Here is a 15,246-nt window from a genome sequence, read left to right on the forward strand (position 1 = left end):
ATACTGTGTCAGTAGAATATGAACACAACAAGAGATGTCTTGCTGTGCAGTTACCTTTACCTGTATATCTAGAGAATGGTAAATGTGTAACATAACACAATGTGACAAGGGGAAAAGAATAATGGCTCCGTGAATAAATAGGAGTATGTTATATCATGAAGCAGATGGCATCACAGAAATGGAAATGAGATGGTTACATTGCACAGTCAACAGACTGTGACAACCCTTAAAAGGCCTACAATGCAACCAAAGATGATGGGAGAATTATATAACACAGGAAGTGCCAACTAAAGGCAACTTGTAGCATGTTGAAGCAGTTCAATAACAGCAGAAGAGCCTTTTATCCAGCAGTGGATTAATTTGGGGAAAGAAGGAAGGGAGGGAGGGAGGGGGGGAAGGATGGGAAGGAGGAAGGGAAGGAGGGAGGGAGGGAGGAAGGAAGGAAGGAAGGTCAAATGTGTGTGTGTGTGTGTGTGTGTGTGTGTGTGTGTGTAATATGACTATCATTAAGTGTTGTAAGTGTTGTACCTTGATGAAGGTATCTTTTCTTTCGATGTACTCTGAGAGCATATACACCAAGACAAATTCCTTGTGTATCCAATTACACTTGGCCAATAAAAAATTCTGTCTTCTATTCTACCTACCTATCTATCTCTCTATCTCGCTATCTATCTATCTATCTATCTATCTATCTATCTATCTATCTATCTATCTATCTATCTATCTATCTATCTATCTATCTATCTATCTATTCCAATCAATCAATTTTTGGGGTTTAGAATCATATCCATTGGTGGCCTTATGTGTCTCTAAAATGTGAAGGGTTCACCTTGCACGAAATGACAGATGCAAAAGATCAAATTAACTTCATCTGAACCCAGTTGAAACTTAGAGCTCAAGCAATTGACTCAATTATGCACATTTTCTTACAATTTTACAAAATAATGCTCAGGGCTGTCCAGCTTTGCTGGAAGCAAGGTATATATTATTTACTGTATGCATGCAATAAAATTACATGGCATCTTCAAAGTGATTTGGTTGCCTTAGGTGAACCTAAAGAAGCATTTCTCAATATGGGCATTGATAGCCTTTTCCAGTAACAATCCCAAAACATTTGTCCACCACAGGAAAGGCCCTGTCTGTGGTCAGATCTTCATGGAAAGCAGAGTTTCCATTATGGATCATTCCTTCATTTTAAAATGTATTCTTGCATTCATTCAGACATTTCTGCTTCCTTAAAATTTCACTCACCAATCTAGAAAATTAAAAGCATCCCCCCCACACCAATTTGGACCCCCACACCCCAACTTCTGATAATTTTGGACACAAGTGATATCAAATGTTGTAGTGTACAAAGAAACATGATTTACTTTCTGCCTATTTTGTGCGCTACGAAATGGATTGTGACTTCTTAAGGTAATTTGACAGGCTGAGATCCATAATAATGATTTTCAACACATCAGACTTCCAAATGCTATTTCTTAAAATAACAATAATAGCATCAACAATGATAATGATGATGATGATGATGATGATGATGATGATGATGATGATGATGATGATGATGAAAGATTCAGAAAAGAGCACAGAACCAAGCAACTATTGCCCAATTACTTGTCTGCCAACAACATTCAATTTTTTTAGAAGAATACTGACAAATTTAGTATTCAATAATCTGATGGAAAATAGTTTGTATCCGTGAAAATATTTGCAGATCCCTCGCATCCTGGACATAAACTGTTTCAACTCCTACCCTCAAAACGACGCTATAGAGCACTGCACACCAGAACAACTAGACACAAGAACAGTTTTTTCCCGAAGGCCATCACTCTGCTAAACAAATAATTCCCTCAACACTGTCAGACTATTTACTGAATCTGCACTACTATTAATCGTTTCATAGCTCCCATCACCAATCTCCTTCCACTTATGACTGTATGGCTATAACTTGTTGCTGGCAATCCTTATGATTTATATTGATCATCAATTGTGTTGTAAATGTTGTACCTTGATGAACGTATCTTTTCTTTTATGTACACTGAGAGCATATGCACCAAGACAAATTCCTTGTGTGTCCAATCACACTTGGCCAATAAAATTCTATTCTATTCTATTCTATTCAATCTTGATTGCAGAATATATGACTTCTGTAACAGAGTTATTAATACTTGGAACACACTACCTGACTCTGTAGTCTCTTCCCAAAATCCCCAAAGTTTTAACCAAAAACTGTCTACTATTGACCTCACCCCACTCCTAAGAGGTCTGTCAGGGGCGTGCATAAGAGCACAAAAGTGCCTACCATTCCTGTCCTATAGTTTCCCTCCATTATATCCAATTAATATAGTTATTACATACTTATGCTTATATATATGTTTATATATTATATGGTTATTTTCATGCTTATGCTTATATATACTGTTGTGACAAAATAAATAAATTAAAAATTAAAAAAAACAAACCTTTGATTGAAGCAATATTCTCTTTCAAAATGCTGGAATAAAACAGCTCCCCTGCTTCTCCCTTAACGTAAAAGCACCCCCCGCCCCCCAGTCTACAACAGGAGCCCTTTTTTCACTGAGCCAAAGTAGCTGGCAGGATCAGTTCAACTCATTTCAATGCTTTGAAGTGAAGCAGAGCAATTCAGGCCCATCTCCAATCCAGCCAGCATGACCATCCAGATACCTCTTTGCACAGACCAGATTCATGAGTTTGTTTAAATCAGTGAATTATAAATAGAAATAATCTGGAATAAATCTGATTAATAGTGTTTCAGGAGGAGTGGTTTTTCTTCAATCTGAAATAGTGTGGTGCTGGAACACTACAGTGTGCGTACATAGATTGCATCTTTCCATATCTGTATGTGTTTGTGTGTGTATGTAGGGAGGGAGGGAAGGAGAAAGGGAGAGAAAAATCCATTTTAAGCACAGAAAAGGACTGTGTGCTTAAATCCTACAGATCAGACCTTGATTTAAGGGTGCACTACCAGCTGTTCCCTTGCAAAGCTTTTATACTGATCTAACTAGCAATAATAGCAAATTTAATAACGTTCCACTCCAGAAATTGCTGCACCAGTACAGTATGTTTCTGTGGATGATGTAGGCCCTCTGCTGTCTGACCACCACATTGCTTCTCTTTTCTCTTCTTCATTTCCCCTCTTCTTCCCATCCTCTCATTTTTCTTCCCTTCTTCCTCTACTCCTTCTCCTCCTCTCCTTCCTCTGCTCCCGCTTCCTTTTCTTCTTCCTCTCCTCCTCTTCTCTGTTTCCCCTCCTTTTTCTTTGCTTCATTTTTTTCCTTCTTTTTTCTCTTCTTCCTTTCCCCTCTCCTTCCCATTCTCTCATTTTTCTTCTCTTCTTCCTCTCCTCCTTCTCTTCTTCCTCTCCTCCTCTTCACCTCTTCTTCTTCCTCTCTTCCTTCTCCTCTAGCATTCAAAAGTAAAGAGTTTTGTGATTCTCCCCACACCCCTGGCAGAATATCCCTTGTCAGCTTTCACTTCCTCTCTTTCAGGACGGACTCCGGGAGTTTGCGAACCCAAACTGTGATTCACCAGTGCACAGAAATATGATCTTCTGAGTTCTTTAGAATAGAATAGAGCTGTAAGGGATCTTGGAGGTCTTCTAGTCCAGCCCCCCCCCACGCTCAAGCAGGAGACTATATTCTACTATTATACTATAGTAGAATCTATACCGTTTCAGGCAAGTAGCTCTCCAGTCTTTTCTTAAAAACCTCCAGTGATGAAGCCCCCACAACTTCTGAAGGCAATTTGTTTATTTGCACTAAGAGAGGGGTGTGTGTGTGTGTGTTATATTACATTATTGCCTCTGCGTGCGTATCTCTTGTGTTATATAATACGTAATACTGTATACAATATAATATATACAAATATACCATAAATGCAAAATATAACATATAGATAGCACGTAATGTAAGACAATATTCCACTCCGCTTGCGGAAGACGTTTTCACCTCTAGGCCAGAGGGAGCGCTCGCTCGGCCTGAAACAGCTGGAAGACCCTGTTCCCGAGGACGATCTAGGCATCGCACCAGCCGTCCAACTTCCTTGCACACGCCACCTCGAGTCCTCCCCGATTGGTTTCTTTTCTCCGCTCCCTATCGGGATTGGCTAACTTTCCCATCCCTCCGCCCCTTCCTGCGCTCCCTCTGTGCCGCCTCCTTCCCGCGGAAAGGCTGCCATCGCTGGCTTGGCCTCTCTGCGGCTTCGGTGCGGGATTGGATCGCTGGGCGTTCTTTGTCCCGGAAAAGGCTGACAGGCGGCGGGTGTGGGTGATCGGGCTGCTGCACTGCGTTGCGGTAGACGGAAGCGGGATCTGCCGAAACAGGCACGTGCGAAACGGGCAGATGCGTGTATGTGTTTTTGTAAGGTTTACAGGTTTTCTGTAAGGAGGTGCTGGTTGGCACGTGTGGTGCTGGTCCCTCTGCAGTTTTATGTCTGCTGGGCATGCATAGAATACATCATCGTATTCTATAATAATACAGGTAGCCCTCGACTTACAACACTTCGTTTGGTGGCTGTTTGAAGTTACAGCTCTAAAAATCTCAGCTTTTTTAAAAGACAATACGCAGGAAAGTTATCCTGATATCCAAGCGAAATGTTGGAGGTGTGATTGTGATGACGCTACATATTTTCATATTTGGTGGACTTGCAAGAAAATTAAGGCCTTTTGGATAAGAATTTGGTGGATTATTCAAAATGTACTGAAGAAGAAGATAAAGTTCCTGCCGCAATTTTTCCTTTTGGGAATTATAACGGATTGTACAGGGATTGAGACTAAATTGATTCTGAATTTAATAACAGCAGCAAGACTGTTGATTGGACAATATTGGAAGAAAGAAGAGATACCTACAATAGAAGAATGGATATTGAAAGTTATTAATTTGGCTGAGATGGCTAAAATCTCAGCGTTTTTAAAAGACAATACGCAGGAAAGATATTTAATTGAATGGAAAAAATGGATTGATTATCTACAAAACAGATATCAGATTAAGAAATATCAGATTGCCTTTGAATAATTAGGAAGTATTATTTTATGTAATGGGGAGGGAGGGGGTTGGGAGATGAAAAGCTTTGGATGTGGTTATTTGGATTGGAAGGGAAAATTTTATTCTATGTTTGGTTTATGTATAACTTTACCTTGTGATTGACCCGGGAAGCGGGGAGGAGGGTGTTTTGTTTTTGGGAGGGAGGGGGGAAAAAAGGGGGAAAAATGTCTTTGTTTTTTTAAAAACTCTTTCAATAAAAAAAAAAAAGAAGTTACAGCTCTAAAAAAAGTGATTTATGACCATTTTTCACACTTAAGACTGTTATAGTGTCCCCATGGTCACGTGATTTACATTTGGATGCTTGGCAACTGGTTCATACTTATGACGGTTGCAGTGTCCCAGGGCCATGCGATCCCCTTTTGTGACCTCCTGACAAACAAACTCAGTGGGGAAGATTCACTTAACAACCGTGTTACTAATTTAAGAACTGCATTTATTTTCATTTAACAAATGTGAGAAAAATCATAACATAATTTGCTTAACAAATTTCTGACTTACCAACTTAAATTTTGGACTCAATTATGATCGTATGTTGAGGACTACTATATCTGTAGTGTTTTCTAAATCTGGCCACTTTAAGATGGGCAGACTCCGCTCCCAGAATTTTTCAGCCAGGTTTGCTTTGCTGACTGGGGAATTATGGGAGTTGATGTTCGCCCATCTTAAAAGTGGTCAGATTTGAAAAAAAGATATTGAACCCATCTTTTGGTTATTCTGCAACCTGGTGCCCTTCAGATTGACTGGGCTACCGTTTTTGTCATTCATTCATTCATTCGTTTGTTTGTTAATTTGATTTTTATGCCGTGCATCTCCCCTATAAGGTGAATTTGGGTGGCTTCCATGAGCAGGAAGAAGGTAGCTGGAGCAGGAAAAAGACATTGTTAGGGGCAAGTGGGGAAAGAAGATGTGACAATGTGTGTCACTGTTGCTTCTTGTTGCATACTTGAATGAAGAACTTTCCATTGCTTTTTGTCTTGCCTTCTGGAGCTTTGGCAAACAGGTTGACTGCCACAAAGAAGAGGGGGTGGACCTATTCTTCAAATCACTAGAAGGCAAGACAGGAAGCAATGGTGGAAACTAATCGAGAGAAGCAACTAAGAAATTTCCTGACAGAACAATTAACTAGGGGAACGGCTTGCCTTCAGAAGTTGTGGATGTTCCATCCCTGGAGGTTTTTAAGAAGAGATTGGACAGTCATTTGTCTGAAATGATATAGGATCTCTTGCCTGAGCAGGTGGTTGGACTAGAAGACCTCCAAGGTCCCTTCCAATTCAGTTATTCTGTTTGTTTTTTTTTTTTTTTATTCAAAAAGTTTTTATTAGTCAAAAAAGGTTTATACAAATACATATCAGGTATGGTAAATTTTCATTTTTCTTATCTAAAATAAGAATTTTACTCAAATTTTTTAACACATACAACAGCCATAAGGCAAGCAGGTGACACGAAGTAGCTAAGTTTGCAAATTTTAAATATAATAAAGAAGAGTCAAGAATAATCAGAATATCGTACAAAAGAGAATAAGGAAAACCAACACAATCCCAAATATCTTTATCACTTCCTAGTTTTGGATCTCAGAACTCTGGGTTCAGCCTGACCCAACTCCAGGGCCGCAACAGCGGCAGCCGCTTCAGCCCCATGATCTATAACCTCCCTTCTTCAATTCCTGGGTCATCTGATTCCAGGAAGGCTTTGTGTTCCTCCACATAGGCCGTAGCCTCCACAATTGTACTGATTTTTTCGTAATGCCCTCCCGGAAAATCATCAATCCTCTGGCATCAGCCATCTGAAGCCCACTCCTTCTGGTACAATTTGCTTGACAAAAATAATATTTCTTTCTTTTTCACGTACCTGTCTGGGAATCTGCCTCAGAATGGCTATCTCCTGCCCCTGTAAATCAGTGCCCCACTCCTATGTTTTCTAAGAATTTCATCTCGTCTCTCTTCTCACAAATTTGACATGAACCTCTCTGGGAACTGCATGCGTGCATATTGCTAATTAACTCTATAAACTCGATCCACATCCCAATTCATGAAATCAACACCTCTCCCAAGAAATTCTCCCAACAATTTAGTCACAACATCTCTCAAATCTTCTTGGTCCACTTCTTCCAAATTTTGAAACCTAAGGAAATAAGACATTTTATCCATCTGTAGTCCAAGCACAGCATTGCCTGTCGTCTCCTCTCTTTTCTGCACTGCCCGCATCTCACCCTCCAGACCTTCCACTTTCTGCTTGTTTTCTGCTGAGACTTGTTGAGTATCCTTTAAATCCTTTTGGATAGTCACAATTTCTACTCTTATTTCCATTTGGCCTCTTTGCAAATCATCCAATTTCTTGTCCATATTAGATAACTTTTCCAAAATTCTCTCCATCTCTCCAGCAGTTGGTCTCTGACCTTTTACCATTTGAAAAAAAATACAAAATCCTCAGGCAAGCACAGTATCCTTGTAATTTCCTCCGGATCCACCAGGGGGCACTCACAGGAGCAACGAGTCCAGAGTACAGTTAGTCAACCAGGAAGCCGAAGGGAAGTGATGTCATCAAAATTCTCATAGTGAAGGCGGAAGCTGGACGCCACCACTGTTCCCCAGAAGGAGGGGGGGCCTCAAACCTTCCCTCCTAAATTTCTCCATCACCTCTTCTCTCCAGAGCTCCACAAAACCGCTAATCTTCTTATTTTAAGTTCTCCTCTCTCCAGAATAACTCGTGCTCCTTCCAACCGCAGGGGAGAAAACCCCCGCACTCGGAGCACTCCACCACGCCACCGATATTCCCTTCCCTTCTCCTCCTCAATTCTTCTCCGTGCCCTGTTCACCACCAGGCTGCTGCAGTTATAAATCCAATGCCCCGTGTCACTGGCACAGCGGCCCAGGCGACGACCAAAATAATGGCCGCGGCCTGTGGCCTCCGAACCCCGCCAAGCCTAGGACGCGCCAGCATCGGTCCCCACAGTCCTGTATGTCGGCTGGGAGACCCCTGGCGAGCCGTCCGTACGGCAGGTGTCCTTTTCGGAACACCTGGCCCCTGAGGGCCTCGGCGGCGGCCGGATTCGGGCGCTGGAGGCAGGAGAAACCTTCCAGACGTCCGTTGCCGCTGGATACCGGAAGTCGTCTCTCTAGTTATTCTGTTTGTTGATGGTGTGCCAGAAGAGTTTTGCAGAGGGGGCCACTGAGCCTGGGAACCCCAGGGTGATACAGTACCCATCAAATGGTTGGTTCGATTGTTGTCACCAGGGTGGTAAAGGTTTACTGGGTTTTGTATTGGGGTTTTAGTTCTGTAAACCGCCCAAAGTCACTGTAAGTGAGTAGGGTAGCCACATTTTATTTATTTTACATCTCACTGTTACTATTTTTATAAATAACCCAAGGCAGTGAACATATCCAACACACCTTCCTCTTATTTTCTCCACAACAACTAATGTGTGAGGTGGGTTGGGCTGAGAGTGAAGGACTGGCCCAACATACTGTATTTTTTGGAGTATAAAATGCACTTCCCCCCCCCCAAAAGTGGGCGGAAATGTCTGTGCGTCTTATACACCGAACGTTGCCGAAGCGCTGCCTACCCGCCAGCCCCCACCCTTTGGCTGTTTTTGGCCTCCGCGTATCGCATTTTCGGCCTCCACATGCTCCATTTTAGACCCACTCCAGGCTGCAGGGATCGCCACAGCACATTGCTGCCTCCGCGTGTTGCATTTTCAGCCTCCCTGTATCGCATTTTTGGCCTCCACATGCTCTGTTTTTGGCCGGTTCCAGGTGGGGATTGCTGCCACTGATCCCCGCCACTTATAACCGGCCAAAAATACGTGTGGAAGCCAAAAACACAACATGTGGAGGCCAAAAACGTGACACGTGGTCTTGGAGTGTGTTCAGGATTTAAATACAGGTAGTCCTGAACTTACGACCACAATTGAGCCTAAATTTTACCCTGCTAAACAAGACAGTTAAGTGAGTTTTGCCCCATTTTACAACCTTTCTTGCCACAGTTGTTAAGTGAATTACTGCTGTTGTTAAGCTAGTAACAGGGAATTTGGCTTTCCCATTGAATTTGGTTTTTCCATTTGGCTCCCCTTGTTGGAAGGTCACAGAAGGGAATCGTATAACCCCAGGATCCTGCAACCAGCATAAATACATGCCGAGGGGATGCTGCAACAGTCATAAGTGTGAAAAACGGCTGCAGGTCACTTTTTTCAGATCTATTGTAAGTTCGAACAGTCATTAAATGAATGGTTGTAGGTTGAGGACTATTTGTAGACTATTTGAGGACTTGGGAATTAGTTGGTTCATTTGTGGCTTCATTTGCTTTCTTTAGATCTGTAGCGCCGGATTCTAGGAAGCTTGAAGTAGGGCAGAGCTACAACAAGATGGCTAGCAAGCCCAGAAATCAAAAGCCAAGATGGAAACTGGCAGCCAAGGCATCTCAGTTGAAGAGACCACGGAATGTTGTTCCTTGGCAGAGCAAGGCCGAATGGGACCAAGTGATGGTGGGGCTGTATTGTGAGGACTGCCAGACACAACGAGATGCACTGGACAGAGTATCTGTCTGGAAGAGCAGGTGAGAAGGAAGGTGGACAGAAAACAGCTGCCACCATTGAGGGGTTTGTTTTCGCTTAGCACCCTAGATGAGTTAATGACCCAATAATTCTGTTGGTTTTGTGATTAGCATTTTGTATGAACCCAAAACATGGGTTAGTTCCTTAATTAAGTGGTACAGTTGGAATATCTGGGGAGCAAGGAGAGAAAGAGGAGAGTGGAGAGGACCAGTTCATATCTTGCATTTACAAGAGATCATTTGAATGCAAATTTATATGGTGATGAGTTTTTGTGATAGCAGCCTGAATTTTGAATTAGAAACCCACCCCACCTCTTTGGGCAGTTCTCTCCAAACTTTCTGTACAGTGTTTTTCAAACTTGGCAACATTTGGCTCAGGAATTTTGGGAGTTGAAGTCCACACATCTTAAGACTGCCATGTTTGAAAACCACTGTTTTAGTAGTACATTATTTTTCAACATTTTTCTTTCAGCTGCATCAATATAGTCCTTACCTCAGGTAGTCCTCGACTTAACGCAACATTTCGTTTCTGAGCGAGATGGTTGTTAAGTGAGTTTTGCCCCGTTTTATTACCTGCCTGCCACAGTTGTTACTACAGTTGTTAAATTACAACCATGTCACATGGTTGTTAAGGGAATCTGGCTTCCCCATTGACTGCTCGTCAGAAGGTTGCAAAAGATGATCGTGTGACCCTGGGTCACTACGCCCATCATAAATATGAGCCAGTTGCCAAGCAGTTGAATTTTGATCACATGACCTTGGAGATGCTGCAATAGTGGTAATGTGGTCATAAGTCATTTTTTTTCAATGCTGTTGTAACTTTGAACGGTCATAAAACGAAAGTTTGTAAATCAGGGACTACCCATAATAGGTATTCAGTGATTCCGTGTCTTGGTCATTTCTTGGCCAGATATATTCAACTTTGTAAATATTTTTCCCCTTAGAAGCTCTTTACCTATTAATTTTGGGTACAGAGAAATCCAGTGAATTCCGGATCATTGCAGAATACTTTGGGGTTTACTGATTGCTGTTCAGTACTATAGTGGACTGCTGGCTCCCAAAATGAGTTCAGTGTGTCTAAGAAAGCCCTTCATCTCTGCTGCAGAGAGAAATTCTTTCAGAAACACTGAACTTCTGCAGTTGATGTTCTCCTTAGGGATGCTTGTAATCTCAAAGGGTGTTTTAGGTCTGCCGTAGAAGGGACATACCAGTAAATCACTGCATGCAGAAGATCATAATGTTACTGTTTCACTCTAAAATTAGGTTTGGGTCCAAGATGCCTTTAGCTGTGGAATGCACTGCAGATCTGATCCGCTGTAAGCTCCTAGATGCCTCTGGAGTTCTGAAATCCCATGAATTGATCCTCACCTATGGCCTGGCACTGGTGAGGTAAGGGTTGTGAGAAAGCGGGAACAAGCTTCTTACAGAAGCTGCCGTGTAAGATTTATTGGAGAGTCTAGGAAAGAGATAGTTGCATATTTAAAGAAAGCTTTTTTCTACCTCTAATGAAAGCAGCTTCTGAATTCTGAAAGTTTTTCTTTAAAGACACTCTTAAAAACTTTGAGCAAAGAACATATTGAAAAACAACAAGAATCTGTGTGGATTCTTCAAACCCAGCCTTTTTTCTGCTAATAAATGTTTACAATGAACATTTGTAGATGTTCAATTGTCAATGTCTTCTACAAGTAACCAGATGTTTACTTAGTTCTCTCTTCTTCAGAGATCAAATGTTCTCTTTACTAATAGCCTTGTCCTAATCTGAAATGACAAACTCTTTTCCAAAGATGTCTTTAGTTCTGTAAAACAAAGACCTTATCACCAAGGATTAGAAGGACCAGTGGGCAGTTTAAGAGATTCCAGCAAACCGTTGAGCATTACCAGTTACTTAGCTGCAGTGAATCTATTTTCTAGTCTGAGCTGTTTATAGTTATGCTTTCTTGAATTAATAGATGTGTGCATTGTTAAGTCATATAACTGAAAATGTACAAGTTTTGTTTCATGAGCATTATTGCTTCAGGTGGTAACTGAATTGTTATTCTGCATTGTTCTGAATATTATATTGCTTGCCTCTGGGCTCACAAAACTGTTTTAAAACATACATGAAAAGGAAGACTCAAAAATGACAAGAACCGAACAAAAAAGAAACAAACCCACACTGTCTACTGTAAGGGGCTTCATTCTTGCCAAAGCTCCGGATAAAGAGTCAGATCTTCAAGCCCTTTCAAAACACCAAAGAATGGGACCATTAGATCTTGGGGGGGAAACCTCATTCTAAAAAGCAGACATGCTTTTGGGGTCCCCAAGAATTGACATTGTTTAATTTTTTTTAATTATTTACATTTATATCCCGCCCTTCTCCGAAGACTCAGGGCGGCTTACAGTGTGTAAGGCAATAGTCTCATTCTATTTGTATATTTACAAAGTCAACTTATTGCCCCCCCCAACAATCTGGGTCCTCATCAATTGAAGAACCTGTAGCACGCCAGTGCTGCCAGTTCAAATTGGCAAAGCAGATGCTATGGGAGACAGGCAGTCCCTCAGATAACCAGCTCCTCTGCCATGGGTCATAATGAACAATTAATTTTAAAATAGTGGCTGAAGGCTGGGAGGATTTTTCTTTCTGGATTTCATTCGGGTTCAAATGATATTCTCAAACACAAGTTGTTTCTCTGAAATCATTAAATACTTCTATCACCCACAGGTTTGTGAATCTCATCACCGAGCGGAAGCAGAAAATGGTTACCATTCCACTGAGGCATCTAGCAAAAGAGGTAAAAGAGGTTTGGGTTTATTAAGCTCTGGGAGCTGTGAAATAATTGCATTGCTTTCATTTCTGATTTTAATAATCATTTGGTTCTTGCTCCAAGCTGAACATCCCAACCTGGATTGTGGATCTCCGTCATGACCTAACCCACGGCACCCTTCCCCAGCTAGTGACTTGCCGAAAAGGTAATAGGATTATTTTTTAATTCTGATGAAGTTACTGTGGTGCAGTGGTTAGAATGCAGTTATTGCAGGCTAACTTTGCCCACTGCCAAGAGTTCGATCCTAACTGGCTCAAGATTGACTCAGACTTCCATCCTTCTGAGGTTGGTAAAATGAGGACCCAGCTTATTGGGGGCAATATGCTGACATTGTACACTGCTCATAGCGTGCTGTAAAGCACTATGGAGCGGTATATAAGCAATATGGAGCGGTATATAAGTCTAAATGCTGTTGCTAGCACTATGCAATTAGTAACTGCAAGCAGCCAAGCTCAAAGAGCATCACTGTTCAACCTGGAGCTGCATATAAGTAGTCTTTGACTTATGACCACAATTGAGCCCAAAATTTCAATTTACAGCCTTTCTTGCCACAGTTGTTAAGTGAATCACTGCAATTGTTAAGTTACCGTGTTTCCCCAAAAATAAGAACCTGTCTTATATTTTTTTGAACCCTGAAATACGTGCTTGGCCTTATTGCCATGTGCTCAAAAGCCCGATTGGGCTTATTATCAGGAGATGTCTTATTTTGGGGGAAACAGGGTAGTAACATGGTTGTTAAATGAATCTGGCCTCCCTATTGACTTCACAAGACCCTGGGACACTGCACCATCATAGTTAGTTGCCAAGTGCTAGAATTTTGCTCACATGACCATGCTGCAATGATTGCAAGTATGAAAGTATGTATGAAAAACAGTCAAATCACCTTTTTCAGTGCCACTGTAACTTCAAATAGTCAAAAAACGAATGGCTGTAAGTCAGTCTGCTCTGAACATTCTTTTTTGTATTTTGAGCCTGACACTTCCAAAAATAATTAAAACAGTACTTCCTGCTCTTAAAACAGGCTGTTCCAGTTCTGAAGCAGCTGCAACTATTTCAACACATTCACTCCTTTCCTCTTAGAATATTGACTTAAAAACAATAAATGAAAAAACAAAAGTAATGTTCCCTTGATTCGCCATGAAAGCCATGAAAGGGGCCTCTGGTGGCTCAGACTGCTAAGACAGTCTGTTATTAACACAGCTGCTTGCAATTAATGCAGGTTCAAGTCCCACCAGGCCCAAGGTTGACTCAGCCTTCCATCCTTTATAAGGTAGGTAAAATGAGGACCCAGATTGTTGGGGGCAATAAGTTGACTTTGTAAATAATATACAAATGGATGAAGACTATTGCTTGACATAGTGTAAGCCGCCCTGAGTCTTTGGAGAAGGGCGGGATATAAATGCAAATTTAAAAAAAAAAAAAGCCAGCCCACTCTCAGCCCAACCCATCTCACATAGTTATTGTTGTAAGGAAAATAAGAGGAGGAAGGTGTGTTGGATATGTTCACCACCTTGAGTTATGAAAGGAAGGCAGGCCAAAAGGGTCAGCTAAAGGCAGTTTATTCCTAGTGTAGCTTCCTGTACAGCTACCTGAGTAAACAAGCATGTAATCCGTACATTTTTTAAAAAAAAGATGAGGGTCAGGTCAGCTCCAAGTTCCTGTATACCTGGGGTGTCAAACTTGCATCGTCATGGTGGCGTCACGTGACCTATTAGGGAAACCCCCTTTGCTAAAGCTGGTGTGGGTGTGGTCAGCGCATAATGCATCCACCCCGCTGGCGGCGGGTTTGACAGCCCTGCTGTATTATACATTTGTTATTTGATGCTATCCTTAGTGCTTAGTGCTTAGGTATCCTTAGTGCTTATCCTTAGGTGATGATGTTGCACTGCAGGGAACAACTATTACTGTCCCCAGAGGATATATAAGTTTCAATCTGCTCTGTAAGTGGTGACTTGTTTGGAAAAGGTTTAAGCATAAGAAGGGGAATAAAAATGTCTCACTCTTCAGGGTAGAAGGAAAATGCAGAATGCTTCTCTGCTCCAGATAAGATTTCTCCTCTAGAAGTGTAGAATTGTACCTTTCAGCATGTCTCTGGAGGAAGGGATCTGGAGAAAGCTGTTCCAGATCGTTTGCAGAGATCCAGGGTTTTTGCTTACATTTCCAAAACTGGGATTTTTGCAAACACTTGTTTGTTTATCTGATTATCCTGCCTTTATTATTTTATAAGTTACACAGAGCAGCAAACATACACATACTTTCTTCCTTTTCCTCCCACCCCCACAACAGCAGCCTTGTGAGGTGGGCTAGGCTGAGAGATTGGCTGTCCCAGTCACCCAGCCAGCTTTCATACCTAAGGACTAGAATTTACAGTCTTCCCTTTCCTTCCCTTCCCTTTCCTTCCCTTCCCTTTCCTTTCCTTTCCTCCCTACCAGTTTTAATGGCAGGGAGCTGAGGAAATAGTTCGTAACCATGAATGCTCTGGTTTTACTAATGGTTGTGTGAGTGTATGCAGTAATTTTGCTCTGATGGTAGGAGTGAAGGTTAAGCTGTCTTGGCAAAAGGTCTATGGATAGTCTCAGTCATCCAGGTCATGGTTGTCCCAAAGGTGCTTTTTCAGGAGGCAATTGGACTTTCTTGTTTTTTTTTTTAAGATGTTTCACTTCTCATCCAAGAAGCTTCTTCAGCTCTGACAGGATAGTGGAGAATAGAAGGATTTAGATTCCTTGCATACAGCTGGTCATTTGTATTCTTTTACAGAGTCATTGAGGCCACTTGGAAGTCCTTCCATTCCCCACCATCCAATCAGTCAGAGCTAAAGGAACTTCTTGGAT

General features: G+C 41.7%; 1 protein-coding gene across 1 annotated transcript in view; it reads left to right on the forward strand.

Moving 5' to 3' along the window:
- The first annotated feature begins 4,187 nt into the window (after positions 1 to 4,187).
- LAS1L (LAS1 like ribosome biogenesis factor) overlaps positions 4,188 to 15,246 on the forward strand; it is a 48,221-nt gene continuing 37,162 nt past the window's right edge. The window contains exons 1-5 of the mRNA XM_058196599.1: positions 4,188 to 4,342; positions 9,372 to 9,614; positions 10,875 to 11,000; positions 12,313 to 12,382; positions 12,479 to 12,560. Coding sequence (XP_058052582.1) covers positions 9,424 to 9,614; positions 10,875 to 11,000; positions 12,313 to 12,382; positions 12,479 to 12,560 — 469 coding nt within the window. The 5' untranslated portion in view covers positions 4,188 to 4,342; positions 9,372 to 9,423. The remainder of the gene's footprint in view (positions 4,343 to 9,371; positions 9,615 to 10,874; positions 11,001 to 12,312; positions 12,383 to 12,478; positions 12,561 to 15,246) is intronic.

The sequence above is a fragment of the Ahaetulla prasina genome, chromosome 11 (genome assembly GCF_028640845.1).
Source record: "Ahaetulla prasina isolate Xishuangbanna chromosome 11, ASM2864084v1, whole genome shotgun sequence".
NCBI lineage: Eukaryota > Metazoa > Chordata > Lepidosauria > Squamata > Colubridae > Ahaetulla > Ahaetulla prasina.